The sequence below is a fragment of the Peromyscus californicus genome, unplaced genomic scaffold, assembly GCF_007827085.1.
Source record: "Peromyscus californicus insignis strain IS unplaced genomic scaffold, ASM782708v3 Scaffold_16__1_contigs__length_79575227, whole genome shotgun sequence".
NCBI lineage: Eukaryota > Metazoa > Chordata > Mammalia > Rodentia > Cricetidae > Peromyscus > Peromyscus californicus.
Window position 1 is genome coordinate 45984260 of NW_026294458.1, and position 12989 is coordinate 45997248.

At 36.5% G+C, this 12989-nt stretch overlaps 1 protein-coding gene across 1 annotated transcript in view; it reads right to left on the reverse strand.

Annotated features, from left to right (window-relative positions):
- Nucleotides 1-12989, reverse strand: part of Epha3 (EPH receptor A3) — a 317372-nt gene that overhangs the window by 10655 nt on the left and 293728 nt on the right. Inside the window, exon 15 of the mRNA XM_052740962.1 lies at nt 12168-12361. Coding sequence (XP_052596922.1) covers nt 12168-12361 — 194 coding nt within the window. The remainder of the gene's footprint in view (nt 1-12167; nt 12362-12989) is intronic.

The following is a 12989-nucleotide window of genomic DNA, read 5'->3' on the forward strand; positions in this document are numbered from 1 at the left end:
GTTTTATATAATCCATGGATTGGCGTGATACTGTTAATTGCTGCACGAGGGGCCATATGTTTAGTCATGTGTAATATTATGCATATGATAGTGCAATGGCCCTGTAAAGTAGCTATGATTAGAGGCCTAATTAGAGTAGTCAATAACTTTTACAAGCTCATTATGAGGTCACAGGCAACTCTTGTAAATGGATGTGCTGTTCTGCCTAATGTCATTATTGTTCTCATTATTAAACAGAATATATTGTTTACATTAAAACTTTATCTACAGTAGTCTAATTTTTATAATTGTGAATATGTATCTTGGTTTTTTTTTACCTCATCAGAATTATTGTTCAAAATATTTTATCTTTTGTGAAGTTGACATTGGATTTAATCTTTATTCCTCTCTTAAGACATTTTACTGTATTTTTAAAATACCTAAGACCAAATGTGTAGTTCAATTTAGAACATACTCCTAGCTTCCTAGATTCGGTTTGGGGCATGAAATACCCATTATCATCAGTTTTAAAATGCTTTTATTTTTATCCTCTTAAAAACATGCGTCTACACTAGATATATAATGTGAAGTGTTAAAATTCAACATTTATAAATATGGGAACTCAACTTGGGGATCCAGAGGAGTCCAAGATATGTGAACAATAATTAGTATGCTCTCCTCCTTTATTTCTGAAGTAAATTGAGCTGGGGTTAATTATAGTCATATCTTATTAAGTAACTGCAAGCATTCAGATGCTCTGGAGCTGTATGCTGTCTCACGTATGAAAGCAATCACTGGTTATCACATAGGCCATATGGGGAAATGTTCCTGTTGTAAATAAGAAAATGGCTCCGAGGAGAATTCATAAATGTGCCAACTCTGCATCTCAAATGTACTTTTAATTGGGAAGTTTCATCTACCAATGTTGATGGTCCCCATCATTCCTTAACATACAAAAGATATGTAATGTACAAAGTTGATGAGTTTTAAATTTTATTTTATTTATTATCCCCCCTCGTGTGTGTGTGTGTGTGTGTGTGTGTGTGTGTGTGTGTGTGTGTGTGTGTGTATAAGAACAGTGTGTTGTAGATGCTTGTGCCACAGTGCACATGTGGATGTCAGAGGACAACATTGTAGGATAGGTTGTCTCTGTCCACTGTCATGTGGGTAACGGTGATTAAACTCAGTTCAATAGCCCTGGCAGCAAGTCCCTTTACCCTCTGAGCCATCTTCCTGGCCTAGAACTTGAGCTTTTAAGTAAGGAGAATTTCACAGCCTGCCCCAGACCTAGATACCATGATTCAGCATCTGAGAAAACTATAAGCTGATATACTATTATATGGATACACTAAAATAATTTGATTGAAACTTTCAAATTTAAAACTGATTTAAGGAACAGAGGGCAATGTTACATTTCAGTCTGCCTCTACTCTTGTCAGCTACAGTCTACTCTGGTCAGCTACAGTCAATATAGCTGAACAATGAACTTTTTGGGGCAAATCATCCTTCCTATATATAAAGTACACAGAAACATTAAGTCAAGTATGTGAAAGTTTTGTGAGAAAAGTCAAATGAGGCTAAAATACAAGACAATGAGATACAAAAGTACCTTGTATGTGAGGAATATAAAAGTACCTAGGAAGTGAACACACACAGACCAATTTCCACGTCTCCAGTAACTGTTGCATAGAACCCACGTCGTCCCTTAGTCCCATGAATAGTAATACTTTTTTATTTATGGGTTTGTGGGTACAAAGAATCAAACCCCAGGCCATTTATTCAGGATATTTATGAAGTGTGCCTAATAGCAAAATGGGAAACATTTTCTTCTCAGCTCAGGATCAGCTCAGGATGGTTTGTATTTTTAAACTCAACACTTTGGACAGACTCAACAAGAAGTTGGAGAAAATTAGTATAAACAAATTGAAATAGAACAGGACGTGTGGATTAGGGATTAGAGTGACCCCAGCTGAGTTTTTCTGTTTATGACTTGGATCAAAGTGCAACCAAGACAAAAAAAAAAAAAAGAAAAAAAAAGGAACCTAATTTTAATGCCAGTGACCTCAGAATAACCAGTCCTGCAAAGTATCATTTTTCCACTTCCAGGATTTCTCTAGGGATTTCAAATAAAAATTGGTTCCTTTCCTCCTCAGAGAGGACATCTGGAGAGTTTATCAATGGATAGGAATTTGTCTCTCACTGTGAAGAGCCTGTGATGTCTCTTCATGCACACCAAGGGAATCCAGCTTTCTGAGCAGCTGCAGGCAGCAGGGTTTTTTTAGACCCAGCCCCAGACTTTGGGTCTGAAGGGGAAATTTATAGGCCGGGCGATGTGCACCGTGAGCTCACACTTTTACTAGACAAATTAGATAGGTTTCAATCCATGCAGCTGTAAACGATGTCCTACAGAGTTCCACCTGATCTTTTACAGCTTTTCATAAATCAGTGCCTACTGGCCACAGACCGCAGTCATTAAAAAGAAATCATGGAAATTACATGTTTGCTCAGGGGAAGCAAAAAATAACTCTCCTCCCCTGCTTGCTGCCTCCTTGTATTTGGGTTTGTGAATTATTCTTTTATGGGCTTTCATACCCTTGCATTAAAGAGGTACACATATTTTTCTTCCCATCAACTCCTACTTTAGCTGCCAGTGCTTACATACCAATTAGCACCAGGTAGAGGGGAACAAATGTCAGCTACCAAATGCCAAGTCCAAGAAAATTTCCTGATAATCAGCTTGTTTCAATAATGTCCCAGATTTATTAGGACTGAGGGGTTATTCTTTTCTGGCTTTTTCTTTACAAATTTCTCTACTTCCATGCACCAAGATTGTGAATGATATATATTTCTTAAACCAAGGAACAGATGCCATGACATCTAGGAAAGATCACTAATATTAGAGATGCATGGTATAAATTATTTAAATTTTATTTTTTTATTGAGAATAGTCTCAGGGAATGCTAAGTTATTTCTTAAAGCCAAAAATATTAATGACATTTTCCCTTATCATTTTCAGTTCCTTTTGAAATTTGCTTTTAAGTTTCAATTTGATGCCTGTTCACTATATTTGAGAAGGAATGTTAGATTTTCAATTTATTTTAATGTGGATCAAGACTTGATCTCTTTATCTCTAAAATTAAAATTCCAGATACTATTAAATATATAAACTTTCCACTGGTAATGAAAAATAGCCTTGAATAGGCATTATGCATTCAAAATTATATGTAGAATAAATATGTTTCCCAAGGAAAAAATACTATGCAAGTGAAACCTTAATAAGGCTATTGTATTACTTTAATTATCTTTATCTTTTAAGAGAAACTTGAGCAGTTTTAGCTTCATGTCCACTTTTAGCACTCCCTATAGTAAAATTAGTTACTTTGATTTTAAGATTCTTAATATGAAGATGAAATTGCCTAGGTATCTAGCATATTTGTTTCCCTGTAAAATGTTCTTCATAATATTTCTCAGAGAGCAAAATCACCCTGTCAGTTCAGAATTTGAGGTCAAAGTCATTTTGAAGAATAAAGTGGAATTGGCTTTTTGTTGTAGGTTTTATCCTTGAAGTACAAATTATTTGTCAAAACATCAGCTCTCTGAAAAATATTGTTTTATGTACTCAGAGGTAAGAAGTGTTTTAAAACAGCATTTGTTTATGGCCATTAACAGGGAAATGATGAGAGTTGTTTGCTTTTGCTCTTATTTGTGCTGTAAATTCATTAACATGAGCCTTCCATAGTGAGCAGTGTAATGAAAGGCAATCTTTACAATGATTTCAATTAACTTTATATGACTTGGTCTTCAGGACCTCATTATACATATATTAATTAGAATACTTAAGTCTTTATGCCATTGGTTAATTTCATTTCACAACTTCAGCCTAATCATTTGAATGCCTTTTTAAAATTCCTATGTCAAGGATTTTGATTCTTTGAATCAATTATAATATAAATGGAAATTGGCTTTGAGCATTAGTAAGATGACTCAGCAAATAAGCCATGCCTGCAGAAGCTCTCAACCTGTGGGTAGCAATCCTTCTATTGTTAAGTGATTCTTTCATAAGGGTCACACATCAGATATTCTGCATTTCAGATATTTATATTACAACTCATAATAGAAGCATAGTTACAGTTATGAAGTAGCAACGAAAATAATTTTATGGTTGTAGGGGTCACCACACCATGAGGAACTGTACTAAAGTGTCACAGCATCAGGAAGGTTGAGAAGCACTGAAATCCTGTGTACAAAAAGCCAGATGGAGTGATGACCCACCTCTGATCCCAGTATCTGTCCTTTTGTAACCATCTTATTTTCTATGGCATTTCCATCATGATCATTTTAATAAAGATGTCTCTGAATCTTAAAGCAAAGGAGATGGATTCATGCTTCCTTCCCATAGAAGTACATTATAATTTGTTTTTCTTCTAAATTTCTCAATGGCACCTTTTTACATTTTCTCTCCTCTTCATCATCTAGGTATTAACAGACCTCCCATAATTTCAGATCTGTCACTCTAAAATGACTGGAGTTCTCAACCTTCAAATGATGTGATCCTCTTTTATTACTTCTGCATAACTATAATTTTAGTGTTGTCATGAATCATAATGTAAATATCTGATATGCAGGATTTCCAACATATGATTCCAAAGGGGTCATGGCCCACTGGTTGAGAACCACTGCTCCAAAAGAACCAAAATAGTTCCCAGAAAAGAATCCAGCAATCTTCTACTGCTGAAGTCCAAGTCATTCTGCCCCCTCAGTTTTATGATTCTCACCGTTCCACTTACCACAATGTTTTGCCCACTGTTTATTAATTCTTTATATTCCACTTAACATTTCTCTGAGTTAGAGGAGATACTATTTCCCAAAGCTCTACAGGAAGTTTTCTTTCTAGGTGGAAGCGACTGAATTGTGTTATGACCTTGGATATCCATTGGATGCTTATCTCTCTTTTCTTTGTAGGGTTAAAAATCTCCTGGTATCGAGTGACTGCACAGTGCCCACACAAGCAGCCTGAAATCTTCCCAGGTACCACCAAAAGCAGTATATTCAACAGAAGCTTTTGACCATTTCAGTGAGTGTCTTGGTACTTGTAGAATTTAACTTGGCTACTTGCAAGTTTTAACTGAGCTGTTTAGAGGCTTTACCATGATCTTTGAATCCTACAGCAATATGGAAGTTGCAAGGAGATGAAAATTATAAACTTGCAAATTGGAATTAGGGTAGCTCACTGTCAATATATTAGATCCACATATCCCCTCCATAAAGTCACACGGTAATCCATGGCACAAGTACTTTTTTAGAAATTAAATAATGCTGAGAATGTCATGCTAGAAACCTCATCCAATGACTGAGAGAACCGGATGCAGAGATCCATGGCCAGGCCCCAGGTAGAGCTCCAGGAGTCCAATTGGCGAGAAAGAGGGGGGTTTGTATAAGCGAGAATTGTTGAGACCAAGGTTGCAAAAAAGCACAGGGACAAATAGCCAAACGAATGGAAACACATGAACTATGAACCAATAGCTGAGGAGCCCCCAACTGGATCAGGCCCTCTGGATAAGTGAGGCAGTTGATTAGCTTAATCTGTTTGGGAGGCATCCAGGCAGTGGGATTGGGACCTGTCCTCAGTGCATAAGCTGGTTGTTTGGAACCTGGGGCTCATACAGGGACACTTGGCTCAGCCTGGGAGGAGGGGACTGGACCTACCTGGACTGAATCTACCAAGTTGAACTCAATCCTCAGAGGAGTGTTTGCCATGGAGGAGATGGGAATGGGGGGTTGGGCCGGGGGAGAGGCCGGGGGTGGGGGGTGGGGGAGGCGGGGAGGTGGGGGAGCGGGACGGGGGAGAACAAGGGAATCTGTGGCTGATATGTAAAATTAAATTAAATTATAAAATAAAATAAAGAAGAATGAAAAAGGATATATTGGCGATGAATATCACCAATTTGAGATTTCACTGCTTAAACATACAACCATGTCTGTGATTTCATGTTTATATAAAGAATACTCCAAACACAGCTTAGCTTTCACCTTCCCCTCCATACTGTCATGAACTTTCAGCTTCCTGTAGCACTCATTTTTATACTGTAGAGGATGTTTCATGTGTCTGTGCCTCACCCATCTGTCTACTTCTTTTCTCTTTCTCTGTCCAGGAGTATGCAGGAGTCATACCCCTTCAAATGTAAGACCCAGAAGTATGTGCTAATAAGTTCCACCACTCTGTGCATCTCATTTGCTACCATGTCCTATAGCATTTGCGTTGGTAGAACTGTTTCCTCTACTGTATCCCAGCTTCATCCTTTTTCAGACATTCCAGTTGTTTCCTCCTTCCTTACTTTTGCTTTGTCCACTTCTAGTTTCTCTGAGGTAAGGCTGCCACCAAACCATTGCCTGCCATTTGCACATGCATGAAAGTTCACTTTCCTCTAGATGATATTCAATCTTTATCATTATACAAAAATAATTTCTTAGGCTCCTACTCATAATCCTTATAATCTCTTTTTAAATCCTGTCTTATAACTGTTTATGCCATTCAATTTAGACCCATCTATTATGTTTCTTTTGCAGTTTTCCTTTCTCTTCCGAGTTTCCCAGCCTGCAAAGGTTAATACTGTCAGTTGTTTACAGAAATTTAATATAAAGTACAAAAGTAATTTCTTATGTCCAACTTCCAGGGAATTATAAAACTAAAATTAATCTCACATCCCTTAATGGCTCCTGAATGATTTGTGATTTTCTTTCATATTCTGTGAGGCATTATATAGTTTCTGAGTATCCTTCCCCCCCCATACTCAAATGTAAGCTGGGAGTGGCTGTTGCATCTTCTACCTATATAATTATCATGAGACTTATCATAATATTATATGGAGGATGCTTTTTAACTGAGATTGTGTAGTCTCACGGCTGTACTGTCAGCATACTAAGCTCATATATGTCTTTTTCCATTTACTCTACTTTTAAGGAAATGAATCAATTGCTTGAAAAGGGAGTATAATGTAAAATTTAATACAACATCCCTTCTCGCTATGCCTTGTGATATCTAATGTAGGCTTGGTTATGGGAGCATCTGACCATCTACTTTACAGTCTACTCTAGTCATGGACTCTAAGAAAGTGATGTTCATAAAGGCACACATAATAGAAAGATTCTGTTGTGAATCTGTTCAAAGAGAGTTATAGTTTTAAAGAATTCACACAGAAAATCCAGAATGAAGAGAATGCTCGCTGTCCTATTTCATTCTGTAAAAGAATAATGGCCTTGGGTTTTAATTATATGATCAGAAAATCTGGCAACAAATGCATGATGCATTAGCTGACTCCTTAAGGACAAAGAGATGCAGAGGAAAATCTGGGATGGGTGAATGTGGGTGCTTCTGCTTCCTGAAATGCTCAGTGTGCTAAGGACCTGGAAGTACCATTGAGGCCAGTGTGCTGCTCAAGTGGAAATGCTCAACTGTAAGGTTAAAACACCCCCTCCTCCTCACAGGTTCACCTTGCCTCCAGAAAGCAGCTATGCAAATCACATCATGTAACTTCTCTGCTTCAGACATTCTAATGGATTCCTTATGCATTTGAAAACTAATCCCAAGGTCTTCACTATGGCCTCATACCATAAGTGCTCTGGCTTCTGTTTGCACCTTGAGGCTATGACAAAATCATCCTTTCTCCACTGCTCTTCAGTAATATAACTCATCTCCCACTCACTCCCAAGTACCTCTAATTCGCTTCTCATCTTAAGATATCTTCAGTTCACTTATCCTATGCCTAGAATACACTGTGTGTGTGTGTGTGTGTGTGTGTGTGTGTGTGTGTGTGTGTGTGTGTGTGTGTGTAGGAAGAGGGGGCTATTGACTCTTCAAACAGCTAAGTCAACTGCCATGCAGATAAAAGCTCAAATTCAAGCTCTTCAGAGGATTTATTTTCCACATCGCTACCTATTTATTTCATCCTATAATCTGTACTATAAGCTGCATATTGTACATCTTCTGTAGCATAATTATCAATATGTTCAGAACCATCTGGCTTCCTCATTTCCAGGGACTACATAGTTTCTATTACATAGAAAGTTGGTTGCTGTGGATATCACTCTGTATGCTGTGAAAATGTTGCTCTGATTTGTTAATAAATAAAGTTCTGATTGGCCAGCAGCCAGGCAGAAAGTATAGGCGGGACAAAGAGAGAGGAGAACAGGAAGGCTGAGTCAGGAGTCTCCAGCCAGACACAGAGGAAGCAAGATGTGAATGCAGAATCGAGAAAAGGTACCAAGCCACATGGCTAAACATAAATAAGAGTTATGGGTTAATTTAAGTGTAAGAGCTAGCCAGTAATAAGCTTGAGCTAATGGGCATACAGTTCGTAAATAATATTAGCCTCTGCGTTTTTGCTTGGGTCTGAGGGGCTGTGGGACTGGCAGGTGAGAGAAATTTGTCCTGACCACAGGCCAGGCAGGACACAGGAAAACTTCAGCTACAGTAGGTCTACCATAAGCACCCATAGAAGTTAGTGAATGAATGAAAAGTGTTACTGGAGAAAGCAAAACTTTTTGAACATTCAAAGGAGTAAATCAATTCTTCTGTGTTATAAAAAGAATATCAAATTAGCTATAAACAACTGGTTGAAGTTATATTTTTTTGGATAAAACAATCTGAGTGCTATATGGATAGATGTTTGGTACAGGGAAAAACAGAAGAGGAGCTTAATTAGGCAGTCAATGTAGTAGTCTAGTTTACAGGAACAGATGTTGCAAGATGGCATGTTAAAAGTTATTCCTATACCCCACTGGGTAAATGAATAGGTATTGTTGTATTTACCTCAACTCCCCTGGAAAAACAGTATAAGGAATCTGGTTAATTGTAGGACAGAGAAAGATGAATGTTTCCAAACAAAAATTGGAGATATCATTAAACCAGTGCTTGGGAAGTTTGGTTTGAGGAATGTTAGAAAAATAGGGATGTAGTGATCCAAGATATCTGCCCATACATGTGGTACTGAACACAGCATCTTAAATTCATCTGTTGAGGAAAAACAGTCACCAGAGTTTTATCAAATAACCGGATTCTAGAGTTCTTTCTTAAAGATTCAGAGTCAGATGCACTTTGTAAATTCCCCTGGTGATGCTTGTCACCATGAAATGTGAGAAATAATATCATAAGATAAATCGATGGCAAAGATGACATAGAAATAAAAACTTTAGATCTATGCAGAGGAGACAGAGGACAAGGAACGCAAAAAGGAGAGGAATTTGATCATGACGGTCCGAGGGCCACTTCCTCGAAAAACTGCCAGAAACGACGGAGTGGGTAAGAGTAAGAGGCAGTAAATTTTATTTTGTGGCCAAAAATATCCAAAGTACATAATCATTCTCTTGAAAATTATAGGAGAAAATGAGTTCAATTGGTTTTGAAAAAAGTAACCATCACTCTGAAGCAGTGGGAATTCATTTTTATTTCTAAAGGAAAACATATATTGAAATCCTTGAGTGGCGATGAATATGGTTGATAATGACTTTGTATTGACTGGTCTCCCAAGGTAATTGCCTTTATAAAAATAAACAAACATAGAGTTCCCAGTTTTCTATTAAGCAAACTAAAACCAATGGTACTTTGTAGAAAAAAAAATCTATCTTTTCCCTAGAATTTAATGTTTTATGACTAAATATTTGGAAATTGTTTAGGAAGTTAATGCTATAGCAGCAAAAAGTCACATAATAGAAAAATCAAGTTAGAAAGTCTCTTAAACATTGGATACTTGTGTATATCCCAGCATTCTGTAATCTGATGTAAGACTATTTTCATCCCTGAAATTGAGGTTAAATATCTCTAAATCATATAGCATAATTTATCTTTATTGGGATAATATCATCCAGTGGAAGGCTTAAATGCCTTCTTACGAGATGAAGAGAGCTAAAGGGTTGTTTTTCCCTGGTACAGTTACTACTGAGCAAAGATCAAAAGAAATGGCTTCAAGGTGTAAAATGAGGACCATATGCCCTGGCTAGGACGGGTCTATAATCCAGGCAGTTGTCAAACTGTCAGGTAGATTTCCACAGAGTCTGCATTCTCTCTCTCCTTGTGAAGTTTGGAACAGAGATGAATTTTGATAGAATAAATTATGGTAAATCTCATCTAAAGATACATCAATAAATTCTACTGTAGTAACTGCTAAATGTTGTATGAAACTAATAAACCATCATTCTCTTGTAATGACATTAAAAGCATGATTTAGGTTTCCTTCCTTTTATTGAAAATCATATAAATCTTGATCATGTATGTCCATTCTACACAATTCAAAGTGGATTAAAGACTGGACCATAAGATCTGAACTATAAAATACTTACAAAAAATATAGATTTAAAAAACATCATTATATTGGTCTTGGAAATGACTTTTGGATATGGCCACCAAAGCAAAACCAACAAGTAAAAAGAAAATAAGTTTGATTACAACAAACTAAAAGCTTCTGCATGACAAGGAAATCATTAAAAAATATGAAAAGGAAGCTAAAGAATGGAGAAATCTTTACAGACAATACAGCTAATAGTAGGTTAATAGCCACAGTGTATAAGAAACTGACATGTTAACAACAAACAACCCACAAATGACTTAATAAAGCATAGACAAAAGACTTATGCAGATTTCTTATGTAAAGGGACCTGAAAAAGTTAGAATTGATACACAAACCATTCACCTATCATTGGGACATGCAAATAAAAACTACTGTAAAAATCACCTCACATCTGATAAGATGAGCATAATTTAAAATGCTATAGATGTTAAGAGTTATTGAAGATGTGAATAAAAAGTAATATTTTTGGTGGAAATGTAAATTCATATAATATAGAATTTTCTCAAAAATTAAAAGTAGAGTGAAATATTACCCAGTACTCCCAATTCTAGATGGATAGCAAGAGGAATAAACTAATTATCTTGCAAAAATACCTTCCCTATTGCATCAATGGGAGTGAGGTAAATAACACAAACACCAGCAATAAATGATTAAGAAAACATGAGAACTCATGCATGTTCTTATCATATATTGATACATTTAATATTTATGACAATGTGAATAGATCTTGTGAAATAATCCACAGATGCACAAAGAACTATGGTATGAAATCACAAGCTGAATTTAAACCTGGTCCAACACAGAAACAGAGAGAATAGATTTTACTCTAAATGAGAGTTGAGAAAGATTGGAAGGTTGTAATCAAAAGAAACACACTTGTATTATAAGATAAAAAAGCTGTGAGACTTAATGTACAACATGCTGATTGTAGAAAATAGTTTATAAGCATTAGGATATTGGCTTAGAAAGATCTTAAGATGTCTCCCTGTTAAGTTAACTAACTGATCTGAAAGTTAAATATCTAAAATGATTAAGCATTACTTAGTTTGATCATGCTACTCCATTTATAACACATGTTTATAAAACCACATTACAGAACTTGATTTTTTCAAGAAAAAAAAATGAACACACACATGTATATATATGGGTGCTCATTTCCCCTTTGGCCTCATTTTCAAAATGTTGTAATTAATGCTTGTATTTTAAATTTTAATATTTTCTTTAATGTAGATTAGGGACATTCCTTTATCTCTTAAAAATTACATTAAGTATTTATATAAACATTTTGTCAAAATTCATAATTAATTGAACCTCTTATGTATTTACATATTTACACACACACATACACATAACCAATCACACACTCACACACTGCCTGATCTATGGGTTTGTTTTGTGTTTTTGTTGTTGCTGGTTTTTGTTAAGAGTCTCCTGTAACTCAGGCTGGCTTGATCTCATTATGTGTCTGAGAATGACCTTGGATTCTTCCACCTCTCCAAGGCCGGATTTACAGGTGTCCACCATCAGACTGGGCTCACCTATTGGAAGATAGCTTTAAGCAAATAGCTCACCTTCCTTTTCCTTGAATGATGGAGGTAAAATAAGCTATGTGTTCCGCTTTCATATTTCCCAGACTTAAGCTTGGAGAGACACTTCTAAGTAAGAATCCTAGTAAAATTTTTGTCATTATTCTAAAGTCACATGAGAATTATTCTCCAAGTTAAGGAAAGACAAGCCAACAGTATCTCTCCAGTTCTGAGAACTATGGTTTCTAAGAACACAGTTGGAGGGGAGTGGGGAACATGCATTGTGTAGGGCATGCATCATGCACATCTAATGTGTCACCTTGCTGCTGCACTGGTGATGATCTTCAGGCTGCCTGGGTTCCGGATGAGCTTGTCCAGAATGCTGACGATCTGCTCAAACTTGGGTCTGTTGTTTCTGTCTTTCTGCCAGCAGTCCAGCATCAGCTGATACAAGGCAGCTGGGCAGTCCATGGGAGGTGGGAGGCGATAGCCCTCATCCACTGCTTTGATTACCTATGTGAGAAGCAGAGTTTTCAGGGACAGAAAACAAGAGACTCATTGGATGTTTTCAGTCACACTGGTAGGAATATTTTAAAGTTCAATAAGAGGCTTTTTTTTTAATTGCCCAAGAAGATACTAGCTGGCTATAGACATAAAAAAATTATCCATGCCTGAAAATGTTATATAAAGGAAGATTAAATAAGAGAAAGCAATGTGTGTAAAGGTCTTTTGCAAATCAAGGCAAAAATAAAGTTCATAGTATGGGAAATTTGTTGCTACTAAAAATTATTTTTATTATGCAGATTATTATATAAGCCATGTATTGGTTCATGCAAAATAAATCAGGATGCAGATTCTAGCCATACCACAGTTCAGAATTTTGTAAACCAGAGGTTCTCTTTTGTAAACTCCAATACGTAGTGTATTACTGTTTTAAAATACATAAAGCAGTAATTTTAAAAGCTTAATGTAAATCAGAACCATCTGGAAGAGTTCTTAATGTACAAAGTACTTTTCTCTCAATAACTGAGTTTCTGAATCATCCACCCAGGGGGATAAATCCTGAGAATTTTTGTTCCTAACAAGTTCCTAGGCCATGCTAAATTTGCTGGCCCAGGTACTATGCATTAGATGCTCTGAT